Source organism: Trachypithecus francoisi, unplaced genomic scaffold, assembly GCF_009764315.1.
Source record: "Trachypithecus francoisi isolate TF-2019V2 unplaced genomic scaffold, Tfra_2.0 Lachesis_group0, whole genome shotgun sequence".
NCBI lineage: Eukaryota > Metazoa > Chordata > Mammalia > Primates > Cercopithecidae > Trachypithecus > Trachypithecus francoisi.
This window is the reverse complement of record NW_022681453.1, coordinates 195,619,541-195,642,854: the sequence shown is the minus strand read 5'-3', so window position 1 is coordinate 195,642,854 and position 23,314 is coordinate 195,619,541. Positions and strand designations below refer to the sequence as shown.

Sequence of the window (23,314 nt, the reverse complement as noted above, 5' to 3'; positions counted from 1 at the left end):
GCATCTCAATTACTCATGAACAACTTGTCAGGGATCCATAGGCAGCAAAGTAAAGAACAGGAGGCCGAAGGCCAGGCACAGTGGCTCACGCCTGTAATTCCAGCACTTTGGGGGGCTGAGGCAGGCGGATCACGAGGTCTGGAGATCGAGACCATCCTGGCTAACATGGTGAAACCCCGTCTCTACTAAAAATACAAAACAATTAGCCAGGCATGGTGGCGGCGCCTGTAATCCCAGCTACTCGGGAGGCTGAAGCAAGAGAATCGCTTGAAACTGGGAGGTGGAGGTTGCAGTGAGTCGAGATCGCGCCACTGCACTGCAACCTGGGCAACAGAGCGAGACTCCATCTCAAAAAAAAAAGAATGGGACAAGCAAAACTCACAGTTGAGTATATACTGTTAACAAAGAGAAAAGCAGAGTTAGAAATTCCTCTAACCACCCGGGTGCGGTGGCTCACGCCTATAATCCCAGCACTTTGGGAAGCCAAGGCGGGTGGATCACAAGGTCAGGAGATCGAGACCACAGTGAAACCCCATCTCTACTAAAAATACAAAAGCTTAGCCGGGCATGGTGACAGGCGCCTGTAGTCCCAGCTACTCGGGAGGCTGAGGCAGGAGAATGGCATAAACCCGGGAGGCGGAGCTTGCAATGAGCCGAGATCACGCCACGGCATTCCAGCCTGGGCGACAGAGCGAGACTTCGTCTCAAAAGAAAAGAAAAGAAAAGAAATTCCTCTAACCTCATACTTCTGTGTGGGCCTGCGGGCTGTGATGCTGAGAATAAGCTTGCTTACCACTTTTGGAGCCACTGGCTGCTAAGTGTTGATGTAGAAAGTCAGAGAATTATAGAAGATCTGTCCCAATTCTCAATAGTTATAGTAAATATCCCCTCTTCAGGCCTACCCATGTATTGCTTTAGAAGCCCTTTGGCTGCCTTTATTCTTTCTGCCTCACTGAACAATTTACCTATAACATTCCACACGCCCCTGTAAAGAACTGACAACATGCTTGCTGTTTCCTCAGGTGTGGGGACCTCTAACCTGGCCTAATCAATCCTTCTCATCTTTTATACCCACCTTTTGCAGGAAACCTGTGGCTTTTTTAAAAAAGGTAGAGACAGGGTCTCGGTATGTTGCCCAGGCTGGTCTTGAACTCCTGGGCTCAAGCGATCCTCCCACTTTGGTCTCTCAAAGTGCTGGGATTACAGGCATGAGCCACTGCACCTGGCTGAAATCTGTTACTTTAATGTGGGAGAATTAAAAGGAGGTAAGGGGTTGATAATAACTTCCTGAGAAACAGTGAGAAATATCCTTGGTTTCTGATTCTACCCAATTTCTAGCCTAAGACCAAAGCCCTGAAATGAAACTTAAGCCAAGAAAAGTCTATGTTAATCCGTCTTGTTTCCTGGTAATGTGACCATCTTCAGAGTTCGCCTGGGGCTATGGATATTCTCAGGAGACTGGCTCGTTCTAAGGGTAGACATGCCTGTGGTGTGGGGGGCAAAGTCTCATAACTGACAAGTTCAATTCCCAGCTCTGCCAATGGTGTAACTTGGAGCAGGTTATTTGGTTTATCTAGGACTTGTTACTCATGTGTAAAGTGGAAATGATAACCACACCACAGCACTGTTGTGGAGAGAAAATGGAATAGAATGGATGTAAAAGTGCTTGCAAACCATCCAACCCCACATAAACGTCAGGGGTAACTATTATCACTAGTAATCAATCCCACTGTCATCTCCTATGAAACTGACATTATCACTAGTAATCCCACTGTCATCTCCTATGAAACTGACATTATCACCAGTAATCCCACTGTCATCTCCTATGAAACTGACATTATCACCAGTAATCCCACTGTCATCTCCTATGAAACTGACATTATCACCAGTAATACCACTGTCATCTCCTATGAAACTGACATTATCACCAGTAATCCCACTGTCATCTCCTATGAAACTGACATTATCACTAGTAATCCCACTGTCATCTCCTATGAAACTTACATAGGAGGTAGAAGTGAAACAGAGCTAGTGGAAAACCAGCCTCAGCCTGCATGCAGCAGTCTGGAGGGTTGAGGGGATTCTGGAACAAGGAATGGGAATATGTGTCCAGTTTCTTACCCGGTGTTCGGCCAGGAACTCAGGTGTCAGGGTCCAGGGCGCATTCCTCACCACCTCATCCACGTAACGGCAGTGCTGGACTGCGTCATAGCGCTCGTTCTCATTCATCACCGTGAAGCCTTTGAAGTTGTGTGTGAGCTCATCGCTGCAAACTGAGTTCACCACATCATAAACCGTGGGTCGGAGTCCTCTTTGCTTAGCCACTCCTCAGCCACCGACCTCTCCCATCTTCTCCCACTGCTTAGGACTGCAACCATCTTCCCCAACTGGAGAAAAGTCTTCTAAAGGCAGTTGAACCTGGGTAACAACGCTTTTCCTAATGCAGCGTATACCTTCAGGAGCAACACTCACTAAATAGTATGTTCATACTTTGGAGAAGAGATGGTACAACAGGTGACCAAGATCTTCGACTCTGAAATCAACCTGCTGTGCATGTCTGTGTCAATTAAGTCCTTAAACATGTTTTCCTATTTTATTCACACTGGACTGGACCACATGACATTTCCTTGGCAGACTTTTGTATTCCAGTTGAAATAATAAAGTGAAATCTAAAGCAAATGTGTTTTAACTGGGCAACAGAAGTCATTGTTGCTCCTGTGACTGGCAGAAACTCAGCTAAAAACAGTGAGATAAATGTCAGACGTCACAGTCAATGAGCTTGAAGCTCCTCTCTCCAGGTTTAGGTTGCTGGTACCTCATATACTTCATGTTTTAGAGAGGCTGTACTACATCCTTCATTTACAAACGGAAGCAAGAGCCAGTGTACTCAGGTTATAAAGACAGAAGAGAAATACAGACTCTACTATCATCTTTTTCTGCACTGCACCTGAAGTCATCAAATGTTTTCTTACCTCCCACAATGAGGTACGTATTAGGGAAAAGGTTCTTTGCTTGCATCAGAGCTCGGGCATGACCAGAGTGAAATAAGTCAAATATTCCATCAGCATAAACTCTCACAGGTCGCTCACCTAAATCCAAATGAAAGAATAGATCACAAAAATACTTTTTTTTTTTTTTTTGAGACCAAGTCTTACTCTGTTGCCCAGGCTGGAGTACAGTGGCGTGATCTCGGCTCACTGCACCTTCTACCTCCTGGATTCAAGTGGTTCTCCTGCCTCAGCCTCCCAAGTAGCTAGGACTACAGGTGCATGTCATCATGCCTGGCTACTTTTGTGTTTTTAGCAGAGATGGGGTTTTCCTTGTTGGCCAGGCTGGTCTCAAACTCCTGGTCTCAAATGATCTGCCAGCCTCAGCCTCCCAAAGTGCTGGGATTACAGGTGTGAGCCACTGTGCCCAGCCACAAAAATACATTGATTCGATATCTTGTACTTGGCAAATGGAAATGGCCCTGGGTGACAGTTCCATGACTGCATACTCCTTTCTTTTTTTTTTTTTTTTTTGAGGTGGAGTCTCGCTGTCTCCCAGGTTGGAGTACAGTGGCGTGATCTTGGCTCACTGCATACTCTGCCTCCCAGGTTCATGCCATTCTGCCTCAGTCTCCCGAGTAGCTGAAACTATAGGCACCCACCACCAGGCCTGGCTAATTTTTTGCATTTTTTTTTTTTAGTAGAAATGGGGTTTCACAGTGTTAGCCAGGATGGTCTCGATCTCCTGACCTCGTGATCCACCCGCCTCGGCCTCCCAAAGTGCTGGGATTACAGGCGTGAGCCACCGCGCCCGGCCCGACTGCATACTCCTTTCTTTAGATGTTCTCTGGGTATTCACCCTGATTTTGGGGGTAGGTTGGGTTATGAAAAATAACTTGACTATAAACACCTTTTCATTTTTTTTTTGAGACAGGGTCTCACTCTGTTATCCAGGCTGGAGTGCAGTGGTGCGATCATAGCTCACTGCAGCCTTGACCTCCTGGGCTCAAGTGATCCTCCCATCTCAGCCTCCGAAGTAGATGGGACCACAGATGCACACCACCAGGCCAGCTAATTTTTTTTTATTATTTTTTGTAGAGACTATGTTGCCCAGGCTGGTCTTGAACTTCTGGACTCAAGCAATCCCACCTTGGCCTCCCAAAATGCTGGGATTACAGGTGTGAGCCACCATACTCAGCCTATAAAGAGATTTTTAACATCATCATCTGCACTAACTGCCTCTGGTAGCCTGGTTGTACCAAACTTGTCAGGCACAACTAATAACAGAGAGCTGTCAACTCAGAAGCCAGGAAATGATTTCCTGGGGAACAAGACTAATTCCAAAGCCAAATAAACATTAAAAACGAAGTCAGCATAATGGTTCGTCATGCTTTAAATAATAAACATAAGGAGTCCATGTAACTTATCCCTTTATGTGAATAAAGGAAGAGCTATTTTACTGCAGTAGAAAATAACAGTAGGAGCATTTACATCATTTGGGAAAGACAAGTCAAAGTGTCATCAGATACACTGTGCTGAGGCTGAGGGTCAGGTGCACTGAGGCTGAGGGTCAGGTACACTGAGGCTGAGGGTCAGATACACTGAGGCTGAGAATCAGATACACTGAGGCTGAGGGTCAGATACACTGAGGCTGAGAATCAGATACACTGTGCTGAGGCTGAGAGTCAGATACACTGAGGCTGAGGGTCAGGTACACTGTGCTGAGGCTGAGGGTCAGACACACTGAGGCTGAGGGTCAGGTACACTGAGGCTGAGGGTCAGATACACTATGCTGAGGCTGAGGATCAGATACATCTCCTTCCTATCTTCATGGCAATGAAACAAGAAGGGAATTGGTTCTTAGGAGGTTTATGAAGTTTTGTTTTCAAAAAACTTTATTGATAAACAAGTAGATTTTAAACCAAGAAATCATACACTGCTGAAAGGAGTATCAGCAACTTCCAAGAAGGGCAATTAGGTCGTATCTGTCAAAAGACAAACGACAAATGCTTATAGCTTTGGCCCAGCCATTCTAATTCTGGGAATTCTCTCACAGTCAATACAGACGTTATTCATTGCAGTACGGTTTATAATAGCAACAGTCAGGAAATGACCTAAATTTCAATGGAAGATTGAATATAGCATAATACACCCACTAAAAGGTGGGAAGATATATAAACAATTTACTTAGATATTCACAGAAATGGGTAATATTGGTGGCCTGTTATAGAGACACCAGGTGGCTATGAGACAGGTCTTGAGAGGAAGACATTTTACTTTATGTCCTTTTTGTGCTTTATGGATATTAAACTGTGGGAATATATTGATTTCATTTGATTTGATTTTTTGAAACAGGGTCTGGCTCTGTCACCCAGGCTGGAGTGCAGTGACGTGGTCTCAGCTCACTGAAACCTCCACCTCCCAGGCTCAAATGATCCTCCTACCACAGCCTCCTAAGTAGCTGGGACTACAGGTACACACCACCATGCCTGGCTAATTTTTGTATTTTTTGTAGAGATGGGGTTTCACATGTTGCCCAAGCTAGCTGTATTTTATGTATTTATTTATTTACTTATTTATTTGAGATGGAGTCTTGCTCTGTCACCCAAGCTGGAGGGCGGTGACATGATCTAGGCTCACTGCAACCTCTGCCTCCCAGGTTCAAGTGATTCTCCTGCCTCAGCCTCCCAAGTCACTGGGATTACAGGCGAAAGCCACCATGCTGGGATAATTTTTGTATTTTTATATTCGTATCCCATGTTAGCCAGGCTGGTCTCAATCTCCTGACCTCAAGTGATCTGCCTGCCTTGGCCTCCCAAAGTGCTGGGATTACAGGCGTGAGCTACAGTGCCCGGCCCAGGCTGGTTGTATTGATTTTATAATACAGGAAATAAAAATTTTAAATTAAACAGACCAATCCAATGGAAAACCAAAATTAATTTAACGGATTTAAGAGTCAGAAAGGTCATAGCTCAAGCTTTCCAACCAGCTTTCTTCCTCTGTAACCTTAACTTCCTTATGCCTCAGTTTTCTCATCTATGAGAGAAAGCAGGCCGGGTACAGTAGCTCACACCTGTAATTCCAGCACCTTGGGAGACCAGGGCAGGAGAACTGCTTGAGCCCAGGAGTTTGAGACCAGCCTGGGCAACACAGTGAAACCCTATCTCTTTTTTTTTTTTTTTTTTTTTTTTGAGACAGAGTCTTGCTCTATTACTCAGGCTGGAGTGCAGGTGAAACCCTATCTCTATTAAAATTATTTTTTACTGCCACCATGTGTCAACTAAAAAAAAGAAGAAAAAAATTATTTCTAAAAAGCAAAATAAAACAAAATCTGAGCATATAATCCCCCTTCTATATCCCAGAAGTCATTGCATTGGCTCTATGCCTATTAAAAAATAATACATTAAAAAGATTTTTGGGCTGAGCACGGTGGCTCACGCCTGTAATCCCAGCACTTTGGGAGGCCGAGGCAGGCGGATCACCTGAGGTCAGCAGTTGAGGCCAGCCTGGCCAACGTGGTGAAACCCTGTGCCTACTAAAAATACAAAAATTAGCTGGGCATGGAGGTGGGCGCCTATAATCCCAGCTACTCAGGAGGCTGAGGCGGGAGAATCTCTTGAACCCGGGAGGCGGAGGTTCCAGTGAGCTGAGATTGCGCCACTGCACTCCAGCCTGGGAGACCGTGCAAGACTCTGTCTCAAAAAAAAAAACCTTTTTTGAAGTATCCCAAAAGTCATGTCCATGAAGTAACTAACACACCTCCATTTTTCCTAAACAAGTCCAGAGGGGCTACAACACTATTTGATCCTGAAACACAAGGGATAGAATATGCACATTAAGACTATTTTGTTATTTCTTTGCTATTAGACAGCATAGAGCAGGGAAATTTTCTCATTGCCTGGATGGTGGCAATAGCACAGAAGGCTGTTGATCGAGTGGCTGCTTGCAGCACAGCTAATCATCCTAGGTTAGGCCAAGGAGATGACTGAACCTTTTCTCAGACCAATCCCAGATGCTCCTCTTGCTCTCTCCAGTGCTTCCCCAGCCTACCAACATCTCAACTGGCCACCGTTCCATCCCGTCTTTGGCAAACCCAGGCTGACATATTAACCAAACGGCCAGAAGGGGTCACTGTTGAACTAGTCTGGGAAGAAAGTTAGCGTTAGCCATTCTTTTACCAAGTGGCTATTAGCCAGGATAACTACACCCCTGATTTAATGTGTATTATAGTACATATAATCATCTTTATATAAATTATATCCTTTTAATATAATGTTTAATGTTTCTATTATAAAATGTAATATAATACATATTTGATATCATTTATATTATGCATATATTTTATATATATATGTTTTATATATATATTTTTTTTTTTTTTTTTTTTTTTTTTTGAGATGGAGTTTTGCTCTGTCACCCAGGCTAGAGTGCAGTGGCATGACCTCGGCTCACTGCAACCTCCACCTCCCAGGTTCAAGTGATTCTCCTGTCTCAGCCTCCTGAATAGCTGGGATTACAGGCATGTGCCACCACGCCCAGTTAATTTTTTGCATTTTTAGTAGAGAGGGGGTTTCACCCTAATTTTTTGCATTTTTAGTAGAGAGGGGGTTTCACTGTGTTAGCCGGGATGGTCTCGATCTCCTGATTTTGTGATCCACCCACCTCAGCCTCCCAAAGTGCTGGGATTACAGGTGTGAGCCACCGCACCTGGCATATATATATATGTATGTATGTATGTTTTTGCTTTTTTTTTTTAAGATAGGGTCTCTGTCACCCAGGCTGAAGTGCGGTGGTGCAATCATGGCTTGTTGTAGTCTAGACCTCCTGGGCTCAAACAATCCCCTCACCTCAGACTCCTGAGTAGCTGGGACTCTAGATGCACACCACCACACCTGGCTCATTTTTAAAGTTTTTGTAGAGATGGGATCTCACTGTATTGCCAGGCTGGTCTTGAATTCCTCTCCTCAAGCAATCCTTCGGCCTTGGCCTCCCCAAATGCTGGGATTATTGGCATGAGCCACCACACTCAACCTCTGTATACTATTAACAGCAACTCCCTTTCATGCTCAAAACTGTCCTGATCTGGATGATAAATTACATGGTTTATATAGATTATGAATTATACTATACGCTGCACTACTGGTGACTAAGTAACCATATGTCCTCCTTTAGGCAGAAGAAACCTGGGTTTCAATGAATGATCTCTTTGGATGTATTTATTCTCCCAAATACCTACCACTGAAACATTCTGCTCCTAACAGATTTCCATTGCCCTTCATACTCTCCCTTTTCCGTCCTTTCTTTGAGTTAAACATATTGCTGATTTTTTTCATCTTCCAAAAGATTCCCAGAGCTGACCTTCTTGTCTCGCAAATCATATTTGTTTTTCTCTAAGTGGAGAATCTTCTAGATTATACAACCTCCCTCATAAAAACCTGGGGAGCAGGAGGGAGGTGTTGAAACTTCCCTAGAGCATGTGCATTCTTTATTGCTTTATTCCTTGTCCTGCACTGGCATAAATGCAGTTAGCTGCCTGGTGATTTAACAAACAACAGTCAGACAACATGAGAAAACCCAGACTTCAAATTAAGCTGGCAAATTTATAGGCTAATTTGTGGCAGTTTGTTCCACCAAAAATAACAATTATTTTGCTGAAGGTCTTCTATTCTAATGCTTACAATGAGTAGCACCATTCCAGGGTGAGGTTTTAGCTGCAATTCTATCCCACTAATGATCTGTTTTACTGTAGGGGAGCCTTCACCTCTTAGTTACTATGGACTATAATTGCTTTATGTACATAATGAAGAAACTATAAAGTAGATAATCTTGAAAACGACTTATTTGTAAAATTCTATAATTCTAAAATTTAAAAAAGTTATACTAGTCAGGACTTGTTAATTATAAGCTTTAAAACTTGGAAACAGGCCCGGCACAGTGGGATTACACTCCTGTAATCCCAGCTACCTGGGAGGCTGAGATTCGAGAACTGCTTGAACCCAGAAGGGAAAGGTTGCAGGGAGCTGAGATCACGCCACCGCACTACAACCTGGTTGACAGAGCAAGACTCTGTCTCAAAAACAAAACAAAACAAAACAAAAGACCAACTTGGAAACAGTACACATATTTTCAAATTTTATGTACCACAAATGATATATGGACAAATTAGCAACAAACTGGGTAATGCAACCCATCGGATCAAATCTAAACGAATAGCTGATTGTAAATGTGTATCATTAGAGAGCACGTAAAAAGTTCTTGCTTTCAACAGCCTCTACTATCACATCTGAATGGGAACCCTGAACTATCTTCTGGCGTTTTAAAGTGAGACCTGGCTACCATTACACTCTGATTCATAGTCTCTGGTTTTCCTTGTCATTTTACCCTGCCTCCAGGAGCCTACCTATTACCCAAATAAGGGAAGCCAAACTCAAAAATCTTATCATGGAATCAGAGGGTTGTGATCAATATGAACTATATCTAAACATTTTTTCAAAAAGAAAGGATTCTCTGGAATTAGCCTCTTTTTCGTTGAGGACCCAAAAACCACAATACGTATACCCAAGATAAGGCCAAGGGGTAAGTGTTAAAATTCTCAGTATTGGGCAGGTGCGGTGGCTCACGCCTGTAATCCCAGCACTTTGGGAGGCTGAGACAGGTGGATCACGAGGTCAAGAGTTCGAGACCAGCCTGGCCAACATGGTGAAACCCCCATCTCTACTAAAAATACAAAAATTAGCCAGGCAGGGTGGCAGGCGCTTGTAATCCCAGCTACTGGGGAGGCTGAGGCAGAAGAATCGCTTGAACTCGGGAGGCAGAGGTTGCAGTGAGCCAAGATTGTGCCACTGGACACGAGCCTGGGCAACAGAGTGAGACTCTGCCTGAAAAGAAAAAAAAATCCCGGTATGACACTGTACATCACTTCTATTTGTTTTTTTTGTTTGTTCTGAGACAGAGTCTCACTCTGTCACCCAGGCTGGAATGCAGTGGCATGATCTCAGCTCACTGCACTCTCTGCCTTCCGGGTTCACGTAATTCTCGTGCCTCAGCCTCCCGAGTAGCTGGGACTACAGGGGCCTGCCACCTCGCCTGGCTAACTTTTGTATTTTGAGTAGAGACAGGGTTTCACCATGTTGGCCAGGCTGGTCTCAAACTCCTGTCCTCAAGTGATGATCTGCCCGCCTCGGTCTCCCAAAGTGCTGGGATTACAGGTGTGAACCACCACTCCTGGCCCACTTCTATTTGTATTTCACTGTTCTTTAGTTACAACAGAAAGCAAACATACCAATACAATTAAGAAGTAACCACAAATATACTAAATGCACAGATTTGTGGCTATAACTCCCTCTTATTCCCTGGTGTCTGCCTGAGTCTTAGTTCAGCTCTATATTTACAGGGTAGAGAGAACACTTAGTATAGTAATCAGGAGAAGTGAAAAAGGATTGGGAAAAAAAGGAGAATTGGGGAATTTACAGAGAAGAAAGAATATTTGCCTATAAGACTTTGTATTCATAACAAATGCTCTTGGAAGTTTCTTTTTACAGTGATCTCTAAAACCAATTGCCCCACATAAGAAAAGCATCTTGAATATATGTTAGTAATGTATGTGGTCAAAAACTGCTAATTAATGATGTAAATTAAGCATACAAATAAAGAGCAAGGGCTTTGAAAATAATAAAGTATTTTTTAAAACCTGGAAAATTATAATATCAGTAAAAATAAAATTAAGTGATGAGCACCTCCCAACCTGGGATATTTTTGTTCTCTATCAATCGGCAGCATCATAGCCAGCTGACAGAACGTAGAGAGCTGGCAGGGAAGGCTATGAAGAATGTGACAGCTTGACCTATGATTTGGACTTTACAGAAAGAGATAAGATCATAACTCAGCTCAGGCTAATATAATATCGTATTGCTTCTGTTTTACTATATCTCATACCTACAACAGCAGCCCAGGAAACAGGTGTAAATAATAAGAAAAAAATGAAAGTTTATGGAGTGGAGTTACCCTTCTAAATGGAACATCAAGGCAGGTGGAAGAACCCCTTCGCCGCTGGCCTTTACAAGCAGTCGGAGGGAAGTATGTGGAGAGAAGGTGTGTATTTGATAAACACAATGGAATGCTAAAAACAACAGTAAAACAACAAATCAAGTAGGTCTTTACTTACAAGGAGTTCCTCTGCTGGCTTCCTCCATAGTTACCCTGACATAGGGCTTACTAAAGTCAACTTCAATTTCATCAGAAAAAGGGGCTGGTTGCCGTAAGCCCTTAAGAGAAGGAAAGTGAAGGAAAAGAAAGTTCAACTCAAGGCATCCACTGTAACAAAAAAGGCAGCTTTAAAGACAAATCAGTTATTCAACATGATGTGATTAAAATTCTTCCTAAAACATTGTAACATAAGAAAGAAGGAAAAAATGGTATTCCAAACTGACAAATGAAAGCTGTAACCTTTTACAAAATGGGTAAATTATGGCATGAAAAATAAATGTCTTGCTGGTGACTTCAGGTTCAGATTGAGCGATCTGGCTGGGACAAGCACAGTCCCAACTAACTGGGTCCAGAGCGATGGCTTCTCTGCAGCCAGGCCAAACAGCCACCCTGCACCACGGACAAACGGCCAAGGTTCCTAAGTGCATTTTCTTCATTTTCTTTTTTTTTTTTGAGACAGTCTCGCTCTGTTGCCCAGGCTGGAGTGCAGGGGCATGATCTCAGCTCACTGCAACCTCCGCCTCCCAGATTCAAGCGATTCTCCTGCCTCAGCCTCCCGAGTAGCTGGGATTACAGGTACCCGCCACCACGCCCAGCTAACTTTTGTATTTTTAGTAGAGACAAGGTTTCGCCATATTGGCCAGGCTGGTCTTGAACTCCTGAGCTCAAGTGATCCGCCCACCTTAGCCCTCCCACAGTACTGGGATTACAGGCGTGAGCCACTGTGCCTGACCCATAAGTGCATTTTCACACCACTTCCACTAGGAGACTGGGAAGGCAAACAGCTCCTGGGTGCTTTATTAAGTATAATTATCACTGTGTAGTGCTTGACACTAAATACGTTCTAATGCTCATAACAGCCCTGTAAGGCAAGAAGTACTATACTTGGTATCCTCAACTTAAGGATGAGAGACACGAGGCAGGGCATGGTGGCTCACGACTGTACTTCCAGCACTTTGGGAGGCTGACATGGCCAAATCACCTGAGGTCAGGAGTTCGAGACCAGCCTAGCCAAGATGGTGAAACTCTGTCTCTACCGAAAATACAAAAATTATGGTGGCGCACCTATAATTCCAGCTACTTGGGAGGCTGGGGCAGGACCATCACTTGAACCCAGGAGGCAGAGGTTGCAGTTAGCTGAGATCGCACCACTGCACTTCAACCTGGGCCACAGAGCAAGACTCAGTCTCAAAAAAAAGGATGAGAGAAAGGAGATTCAGAGAAGTTATGTAAATTGTACATAGTTACTCAGAGGCCAGGCTGAAATTATTATGCAGGCATGTTGACCTGTCTATTACAGATGGTCTCATTTAAGAAATTTTGTTATTCCTGCCTGTAATCCCAGCATTTTGGGAGGCCGAGGTGGGTGGATCACGAGGTCAGGAGATTGAGACTATCCTGGTTAATACGGTGAAACCACGTCTCAACTAAAGATAGAAAAAATTAGCCGAGTGTGGTGGTGGGTGCCTGTAATCCCATCTACTCGGGAGGCTGAGGCAGGAGAATCGCTTGAACACGGGAGGCAGAGGTTGCAATGAGCCAAGATCACGCCATTGCACTCCAGCCTAGGCGACAGGGCAAGATTCCATCTCAAAAAAAAAAAAAAGAGTTTTTGTTATTCCTAAATATTTTATTCTACTTGATGCTGCTGTGAATGGAACTGTTTTCTTAATTTTATTTTTGGATTGTTCCTTGATATTATGTAACAGTACAACTGATTTGTATTTGTGTTTGTGTAATTGAAATTTTCTGTATATTGATCTTATGTTCTATGATTTTGCTAAAGCTAATTCTCAGTTCTAGTATCAGCTGTTGTTTCATAGATTCCTTAGCATTTTCTACATATAATAGTATCATGTCGTCTGTGAATAAAGATAGTGTTGCTTATTCTTTTCCAATCTGGATTTTTCTTTTTTCTTTTTTCTTTTTAAGAGGGTCCAGCTCTGTTGCCCAGGCTGGAGTGCAGTGGCGCCATTTCGGCTCAATGCAACCTCCACCTCCCCGACTCAAGTGATCCTCCCACCTCAGCCTCTCGAGTAGCTGGGACTACTGGCATGCACTACCCGACACCCAGCTAATTTTTTATTCTTGTAGAGACAAGGTCTCACTATGTGCCTAGGCTGGTTTCAAACTCCTGGCCTCAAGCAGTCATTCCACTTTGGCCTCCCAAAGTGCTGAGGTTGGTTATAGGCGTGGGCCACCGCACCTGGCTAATTTTTTGTATTTTTTAAAAATTCAGTCTCCATAGAGACTGGCAAAAATTGCCAATGCTGACGACATTGCACGTTGTCACAGACGGGTACTGGGAAAAGTTTTCAAGGAGTAATAACTGCGCCTCAGATAAACGCCAGTGGCCACTGTGCAAAGCTCTTTTATCACTGCCACTGTGTAAAGCTATTTTTTAAAAATTATTATTTTTTTAGAGATGGGGTTTTGCCATGTTGCCCAGGCTGGTCTCAAACTCCTGGACTCCCAAAGTGCTGGGATTATAGGGGTGAACTATTGCACGTGGCCTGGCTTTTTTTTTCTTGAGAGGGAGTTTCACTCTTGTTGCCCAGGCTGGAGTGCACTGGTGCGATCTCAGCTCACCGCAACCTCTGCCTCCCAGGTTCAAGCAATTCTCCTGCCTCAGCCTCCCAAGTAGCTGGGATTACAGGCACGTGCCACCACACCCGGCTAATTTTAACTTTGTATTTTTAGTACAGAAGGGGTTTTTCCATGTTGGTCAGGCTGGTCTCGAACTCCTGATCTCAGGTGATCCGCCCGCCTCGGCCTCCCAAAGTGCTGGGATTACAGGTGTGAGCCACCGTGCCTGGTCTCTGGCCTGGGATTTTTGACTATAGTTTGTCTCTTGTAATGTTTTTGTCTGGCTTTGATATCTGGCCTCACAAAATAGGTTGGGAAGTATTCTCTTTACCTTATTTTTGTGTAAGATTCGTATCATTTATTCCTTAAATGTTTTTGTGGGTTTTGTAAAGACAGGTTCTCTGCCTCCGAGGCTAGAGTGCAGCAGCACGATCATAGCTCTCTGCAGCCTCCGATTCTGGGGCTCAAGCAATTCTCTCGCCTCAGCTTCTCTAACAGCTGGGACTACAGGCATGCACCACCACACCCAGCTAATTTTTTAACTTTGGGCCTGGACTTGTCTTTGTGAGAAGATTTTTAATGACTAATTCCTTTTTTTTCTTTTTTAACTTGATATAGGTCTATTAAGATTTTCTACTTTGTCTTGGTTAGTTTTTGTAATTTGTCTCTTTCTAGGAAATTGTCTATTAAATTGTCAAAATTTTTGGCATGAAATTGTTCCCTTATAATTCTTCTAATTTCTCTATGGCTATAAGTGATGCTCAGTTCTAAAAAGATCATATCGTGATTGGGCTGAATCCAGAGACTGCGAAGATACTGTTTTGTTTTCAGATAAGTGTAGATTTTTAAAATCGTTTTAACATTAAAATACGTTTTTGTTTGGTTGGTTGGTTTGGTTTGGTTTGTTTTGGCTGGGTGCAGTAGCTCATGCCTATAATCCCAGCACTTTGGGAGGCCCAGGCTAGTGGATTGCTTGGACCCAGGTGTTCAAGACCAGCCTGGGCAACATGACGAAACCCTATCTCTACAAAAAATACAAACATTAGCCGGGCATGGTGGCATATGCCTGTAGTCCGTTACTTGGGAAGCTGAGCTGGCAGGATTGCTTGAGTCAGGGAGGCAGGGGTCACAGTGAGCTGAGATTGCCCCACCACATTCCAGCCTGGGCAACAGAGCAAGACCCTGTCTCCAAACAAACAAAAAAAAATCACTTATATAAGTTTAGTTAAGATATACTTAATGATATAAATGGAAACATTTTTTTTTTTTTTTTTTTTTTTTTTTTTTGAGGTAAAGTCTTGCTCTGTCGCCCAGGCTGGAGTGCAGTGGTGCGAGCTTGGCTCACAGCAACCTCCACCTCACAGTTTCAAGTGATTCTTGTGCCTCAGCCTCCCAACTAGCTGAGATTACAGGCGTGCACCACCACACCTGGCTAATTTTTGTATATTTAGTAGAGACAGGGTTTCACCATGTCGGCCAGGCTGGTCTTGAACTCCTGGCCTCAAGTGATCCACCCACTTTGGCCTCCTAAAGTGCTGGGATTACAGGCTTGAGCCAACACGCCCAGCCAAGACATTCATTTTTAGATATGTGTGTGTGTTGTTATTCTTTGGAATACTTTTTAAAAATAGAACCAAGGACCTAGATACTAATCAAAACCACAAGGAGATACTATTTCATATCAACCAGGATGGCTATGAGCAAAAAGACAGGCAGTAATAGTCTCGGTGAGGATGTGAAGAAGTTAGAACCGTCATACATTGCTACTGTGAATATAAAATAATGTGCAGCTTTGGAAAACGGTTCTTCAAAATGTTAAACAGAATTACAATATGACCCAGAAATTATACTACTAGGTATATACCCAAGATAATTGAAAACATATATTAAGAAAAAAAAAAACTATGTAGGGCATGGTAACTGACGCCTGTAATCCCAGCACTTTGGGAGGCCGAGGCGGGTAGACCACCTTAGATCGGGAGTTCAAGACCAGCCTGGCCAGCATGGTGAAATCCTGTCTCTGCTAAAAATACAAAATTTAGTCAGGTGTGGTGGCAGGTGCCTGCAATCCTAGCTACCTGGGAGGTTGAGGCAGGAGAATTGCTTGAACCCAGGAGGTGGAGGTTGCAGTGAGCTGAGATTGTGCCACCGTGCTCATCTGAGAGATAGAGAAAGACTCTGCCTCAAACAAAAACAAAAACAAACAAACAAAAAATTTATACATGAAAAATGTTCACACTTGCATTACTCGTAATAGCCAAAAAGTAGAAACAACCCAAATGTCCATCAATGAATGGATAAACAAATGGTATGTCCATACAATGGAATATTTTTATTTACCTATAAAAAGGAATAAAGTACTGATACATGCTACCACCTGGATGGATCTTGAAAACATTATGCCAAACAAGGAAGTCGGACACATTGTATGATTTCATTTATGTTAGATGTTCAGACTAGGCAAAGCTGTAGAGACAGAAAGCAGATTAGTGGTTGCCAGGAGGTAGCTGGAGGGGAAATAGGGAATGACTGCTAATGAATACAGGGGGTTTCTTTTTGTGGTGATGAAATGTTCTGGAATTAAATAGTTGTGATGGTTATACAACAGTATGACTAGACTATAAACCACTGACTTATATAATTTAAAATGGTTAAAATAATGAATTTTATGTTATGTGAATTTTACCCAAATTTTAAAAGATATATTGGCCACGTGTGGTGGCTCACACCTGTAATCCCAGCACTTTGGGAGGCTGAGGTAGGCAGATCACGGGGTCAGGAGTTCGATACCAGCCTGACCAACATGGTGAAACCCCGCCTCTACTAAAAATATAAAAATTAGCTGGGCGCCGTGGTAGGCGCCTGTGGTCCCAGCTACTCCGGAGGCTGAAGCAGGAGAATTCCTTGATCCCGGGAGGTGGAGGCTGCAGTGAGCCGAGATCATGCCATTGCACTCCAGCCTGGGCGACAGAGCAAAGCTCCATCTCAAAAAAAAAAAAAAAGGTATTTTACGTATCTTATCTTTCACAACTGTTTCTTTAGTCTTTTTCACATTCTGTGTCTATTCCCAGGTAGAAGACAAATACAGCTGTCCTTCCTGGCTGGGGTTTGTGCTGAATCCGTTTCTCCTAAGTATAGAGAGTGAAACCTAACACTGTGCCGCTATAATAAACCAACAACATCTTTTTTTCTAGAGTTGTTTCCAGCTAGAAAAGGTAGTATTTTTTAAAACAGTGTTATTCTCAACAGTGTCTCTAGAAGCTGAGGTTTATAAAAGTAGGACTAAATATGTCTATGTTCTCCTAAAATACATCTCGTTCATTGTAACCTCAAGGGAAGCCCACAGTATTGCTTTCAAGCCTTCAGACTATCTGGTAGTGAGGTATAAATGAAAGAGCATGGGGTTAGAACTTGAAAAATTTAGATTAAATCCCAACTCTATCATTTAATAGCTGTGAAATCACAGCAAGTTTCTAAAGCTTTCATTTCATCTTCCACAAAATAGAAAACAACAATACCTGCCCTACAAGTTTACTATGAGGATTAAACAAAGTAGCATCTGCAAAGCAATTAGCACTATCCCAAAAGTAGGCACTCAACAAATTTGTCATTAGCTCATTTCCTCTTGTATCCTACAGAACACAGATTTCAGCATGGTAACAAGATTAACCTCTATTAATCTAAGAGGTTAGCTTCTAAAATGCTATATAAACTTTCCAAATGTATGCGGCTAAAAGTTATAATGGCAATCAACAGTCCCCAAATTATGAATTGTCTCTGAATGCAATATTGCTTCCATAACAACTTTTTCCAGACTATATTCACACACATTATTTCACTATTCCTCAAAATTTCAGTGAAAAGGAGAGATTCTAGCATCCACACTAACAGGAAAATGTACATAATTCAAATAATATGAGACTAGAATTTGATATTGTCGTCCCAGTACACTTTTTACTTTCTAAGGATTCTTCTTTTTTCTTTTTTTTCTTTTTTTTGTGAGACCGAGTCTCACTCTGTTGCCCAGGCTGGAGTGCAGTGGCACAATCTTGGCTCACTGCAACCTCTGCCTCCCAGGTTCAAGCAATTCTCCTGCCTCAGCCTCCTGAGTAGCTGGGATCACAGGCGTGCACCACCACACCCCACTAATTTTTTTTGTATTTTTAGTAGAGACGGGATTTCGCCATGTTGGCCATGCTGGTCTCAAACTCCTGACCTCGTGATCTGCCCTCCTTGGCCTCCCAAAGTGCTAAGATTACACGCATGAGCCACTTGCGCCCAGCCTGATATATATTAAGATAAGCTAAATGTCTTATGTTTTATAAATACTTTCGTGATCCTTTTGATTGAACCTTTAGAAACATCTGTATCAGTAAATGATTTATACTTATTGACAAAATAACCATAAAGTTTTTCCTTCTTAACTCTTTTGTCTCTTTTCTATCCATTTCATCCCGACCCGCCAACCCAGGTATCTAATACTTGGCGATCCTTCCTATTCCTTTCTTTACTTGCAGGAAAAGTGCTTTTCTAAAGCTAATGAGCTCAGTCAGGTGTGGAGGTCCACGCCTGTCACCTGAGCACAGGGAGGCAGAGGCAGGCGGACAGCTTGAGCCCAGGAGTTTAAAACCTGCCTGGGCCTTCTTTTTTTTTTTTTTTTTTTGAGACAAAGTCTTACTCTGTTGCCCAGGCTGGAGTGCAGTGGCATGATCTCAGCTCACTGCAAACTCCGCCTCCCAGGTTCAAGCTATTCTCCTGCCTCAGCCTCCTGAGTGGCTGGGATTACAGGCACCCACCACTGCGCCCAGCTAAATTTTGTATTTTTAGTAGGGACAAGGTTTTGTCATGTTGGCCAGGCTGATCTTGAACTCCTGACCTCACGTAATCCACCCAACTCGGGCTCCTGAAGTGCTGGGATTACAGGCGTGAGCCACCGTGCCTGGCCCACGAGTCCCCATTAAAAAAAAAAAAAAAAAAAAAAGTTAGTGAGCTCTAGGCTATAGAATTCTACTCTATGCTCATATCTCATAAAAGGAAGGTCTTGTTTATCTTTACACCTCTACCACCTACTGCCATACTAGCGTATTGTAAATATGCAATAAAGGCCGGGAGCAGTGGCTCATGCCTGTAATCCCAGCACTTTGGGAGGTCGAGGTGGGCAGATCACAAGGTCAGGAGATTGAGACCATTCTGGCTAACGTGGTGAAACCCCGTCTCTCCTAAAAAATACAAAAAATGGCCGGGCGCGGTGGCTCAAGCCTGTAATCCCAGCACTTTGGGAGGCCGAGACGGGCGGATCACGAGGTCAGGAGATCGAGACCCATCCTGGCTAATACGGTGAAACCCCGTCTCTACTAAAAAAATACAAAAAAATTAGCCGGGCGAGGTGGCGGGCGCCTATAGTCCCAGCTACTCGGGAGGCTGAGGCAGGAGAATGGCGTGAACCCGGGAGGCGGAGCTTGCAGTGAGCTGAGATCCGGCCACAGCACTCCAGCCTGGGCGGCAGAGCGAGACTCTGTCTCAAAAAAAAAAAAAAAAAAAAAAAAAAAATACAAAAAATTAGCCGGGCATGGTGGTGGACGCCTGTACTACCAGCTACTCGGGAGGCTGAGGCAGGAGGAGAATGGCATGAACCCAGGAGACAGAGCTTGCAGTGAGTCGAGATCACACCACTGCACTCCAGCCTGGGCGACAGAGCCAAGACTCCGTCTCAAAAACTAAATAAGTAAAAATGCAATAAAATCTTGCTTACTCAACCCAAATGTCAACTGGAGAATGAATAACTAAAAAGTAGCATGTGACATATGATGGAATGTTATTTGCCAATAAAAAAAAATTGAAGTACTGGCCAGACGTGGTGGCTCACACCTGTAATCCCAACACTTTGGGAGGCTGAGGTGGGCGGATCACCTGAGGTCAGAAGTTTGAAACCAGCCTGAGCAACATGGTAAAACCTCATTTCTACTAAAAATACAAAAACTAGCCAGGAGTGGTGGTGCCTGTGTAGTCCCAGTTACTCGGGAGGCTAAGGCAGGAGAATCATTTGAACCTGGGAAGCCGTGATCACGCCACTGCACTCCAGCCTGGGCAACAGAACGAGACTCTGTCTCAAAAAAATTAAGTACTTATAGATGTTGCAATGAATGAATCTTCAAAACATGTTCAGTGGAAGAAGCCAGCCCCAAAAGACCACATACTGTATGATGTCATTTGTATGTAATGCCCAGAACAGGCAAATCCACAGAATCAAAAGGCAGATTGGTGGTCTCCAGAGGCTGGAGACACTGGGGGGAAACGGGCAGTGACTGCTCCTGAGTAGACGCCTTCTCTCTGGGGTGATAAAAATATCCCAGGCCAGGCCTGGTGCCTCACGCCTGTAATCCCACACTTTGGCAGGCTGAGGCAGGAGAATCGCTTGATCCAGGAGACTGAGAGCAGCCTGGGTAACGCTGGGAGACCCCATCCCTACAAAAGCAAAATTTAAAAATTAGCCAGGCATGGTGACGTGCACCTATATTCCCAGCTACTTGGGTGGCTGAGGTGAGAGGACTGTTTGAGCCCAGAAAGTTGAGACTGCAGTGAACTATGATCACACCACTGCCCTCCAGCCTGGGTAACAGACCAAGGCCCTGTCTCAAAAAAATAAAGAAAAAAATTCTAAAACTGGTCATGGTGATGGTTGCACAACTCTGTGACTAAACTAAAAACCACTGAATTGTATACTGTAAATGATATGTCAGTTATAACTCAATAAAGCTGTTAAAAAAAAAGAAAAAAGTCTTGTTTTTGTTATAGCGTTCAAAGGAGATTCAGAGCTAGAAAGTACAGGCGCACAGTGAGATGACTGGCACATTGACTAGCAGACACCCCTCCTCACCAAGGTTGGTCCAGGCTGTTGGGTGGCTCTTCGACCATTCGCCTATGCTAAATAGCCTGTGTGTTTCAGGCAGGAATGTGGAACAGGTAGCAAGTCACTGAACTGATTTCACATGAATAGATGAAGCAAAGGAATTTAAAGCATTGACTCCCCAGAAGAATTAAAAAAAAAAAAAAAAGACTCCCCAGAGTTTAAAGACCAAGAAATTTAAGTTTTCTCAGAGCTCATTCCACTGAAAAGACTGACTTCCTTTGCTCTATTCCTAGCTACAGTGATTGGCTGATTAGCTGACAGTATCACCTATTTGGTTATAACTTGTTCCTACTCCACGTGATGTTGCTGAATTGGTACCACCATTTCTTCAATCTGAATTCTCTAAGAAATATTCAGAAACTAACAATGCCCTGTTTTGTTGATTGCTGAGTCATTTTCTGAGCTTATTTACTATAGTATGCAGAATAACGCCCCCCTACAGATGGCCACACCCATTCCCTGGAGCCTGTGACTGTTTTACCATACATGGCAAAAGAGACTCTGCAGGCCAGGCACAGTGGCTCATGCCTGGTAATCCTAGCACTGTGGGAGGCCGAGGAAGGAAGACTGCTTGAGCTCAGGAGTCCAAGACCAGCCTGGGCAACATAGCAAGACCCTTACTCTAAAAATAAAAATAAAAATTGTAAGCCAGGCATGGCGGTGGGCACCTGCAATCCCAGCCACTTGGGAGGCTGAGGCAGGGAAATCACTTGAACCCAAGAGGCAGAGGTTGCAGTGAACTGGGATCGCGCCACTGCACTCCAGCCTGGGCAACAGAGCGAGACTCTGTCTCAAAAATACAAATAAAAATAAATAAAAATAAAAATAGTAAAGAAGCTTTGCAGATATGATTAAATAAAGGATTTGAAGGACAGGAAGATTATTCTGGTTTATCTGGGTCCACCTAACGTAATCACAAGAGTCCCTGTTAGTAAAAAGGGAGTAGGACATTCAGAATCTGCAGGAGATATGGCAGAAGCAATGGTCAGAGTGATGTAAGCACTGGCTGGTGCCAAGCACTAAGCAATATGGGGACCCTCTAGAAACTGGAAAAGGCAAGAAGACGGACTTTCCCCTGGACACTCCAGCTCCGCCAACACCCTGATTTTAGTCCTCTGAGACCCATTTCAGATTTCTGATATCCAGAAATGTAAGATAATTCATTTGTATATTTGTATTATGGTAATTTGTTACAAATGCAACAGAAACAAATATATATACTTGCCCTTATGATCAATATCAGCCCTACAGGCACTTGTTTATTTGTGGGGTATTATTTGCTTTTATTGCTCAAGACAGAGCATTCATTTGGAATAACTATTAATTGTTTCCTAATAGATTTTATCCTTTGGGCTGGGAAGCTCTAGAACTAACCAGTGGAAACTGAGTTTGATCAATGGCTAATGGTCAATACAGGTAAAGAAACATACAAGTCTGTCACTGGGATTTTGAAACACAGATTTCATAATAATATTGACAACAGTAGTTTCAATTGTGTATAAGTGTTCTCTGACATGTTTTTATTATGGAAAGTTTTAGAAGGGTAGCAAGCTGAGACAGGGTAGGCAGTGTGGAATGGGGTCTTTCATCTAAGGTTTGGCAATAATTAGGAAATACAGAGATACATTTCCAGAGATAAAGGAGCATAAGGTAGGCATAAATGGAAAAAGGTTCTCATCCAAGATATAACTAGTAATAGAATGGAGGAACGATATAGGGAGAACAAACAGTAGAAAAAACGCACTAGACACGAGATGATGTGAAGATCAAAACACTGCCTAGAGCCCCAATTTTTCTATTTTATTAGTTTTATTTATGTATTTACTTATTTTTTATTTTTATTTTTATTTTTGAGACAGGGTCTGTCTCTGTTGCCCAGGCTGAAATGCAATGGCACGATCTTGGCTCACTGCATCCTCCGCCTCCTGAGTTCAAGCAATTCTCCTGCCTCAGCCTCCCCAGTAGCTGGGATTACAGGCATGTGCCATCACGCCCAGCTAATTCTGTATTTTCAGTAGAGTCGGGGTTTCACCATGTTGGTCAGGCTGGTCTTGAACTCCTGACCTCGGGTGATCCGCCCACCTCAGCCTCCCAAAGTGCAGGGATTACAGGTATGAGTCACCGTACCTGGCCATATTTCAATAGTTTTAGCCTAATACACATGCAACCTCCACATTTTCCTAACATTTCTTTTTCTAAATCCAGTGTAAAGTTTCTACCACTGAGCTGTGAGTCGTAATCTAGTAAAAAGGCAGAAGATTTCCAGTAACTGGGAAATACACTTACTACTCCTTCTTTTCATTATTTCAGAAGACGTGTAACACTGATATCATCAACGCTGTATCAGGTTCCACCCTCCCCCTGCTGGGTCCATCTCCACTTACCACTGCACAGCGCTGCACTTTGAACGGAACCCCATCCTCCTCTGTTGCCCCGTTGGGTCCAGGCGCCTCTTTCCTCCTCTTCCTTGCATTGACCTTGGCTGAACACTGTGCATCCATCTTCTTTTAACTGGTCATAGAAAGGGAAAACAAAAATTTTCTCATTGGGGTGGGAAAAGAGTTTGTCAACAGCATTTCCGAAATGTTGACAAGGATACACTCAGCAAAATATCAGCTCTATGGCA

At 43.4% G+C, this 23,314-nt stretch overlaps 1 protein-coding gene across 2 annotated transcripts in view; it reads right to left on the bottom strand.

The window, feature by feature from the left end:
• Positions 1-23,314, bottom strand: part of PCYT1A (phosphate cytidylyltransferase 1, choline, alpha) — a 51,857-nt gene that overhangs the window by 10,939 nt on the left and 17,604 nt on the right. For both annotated transcript variants that reach the window (XR_004437467.1, XM_033213210.1), the window contains exons 2-5: positions 23,073-23,199; positions 11,152-11,251; positions 2,973-3,089; positions 2,122-2,273 (exon numbers count right to left, since the gene is read on the bottom strand). Coding sequence is in view for 1 of the 2 variants with exons in the window: in XM_033213210.1 (XP_033069101.1) it covers positions 2,122-2,273; positions 2,973-3,089; positions 11,152-11,251; positions 23,073-23,189 (486 nt within the window). In the remaining variant the exon portion in view is untranslated. The remainder of the gene's footprint in view (positions 1-2,121; positions 2,274-2,972; positions 3,090-11,151; positions 11,252-23,072; positions 23,200-23,314) is intronic.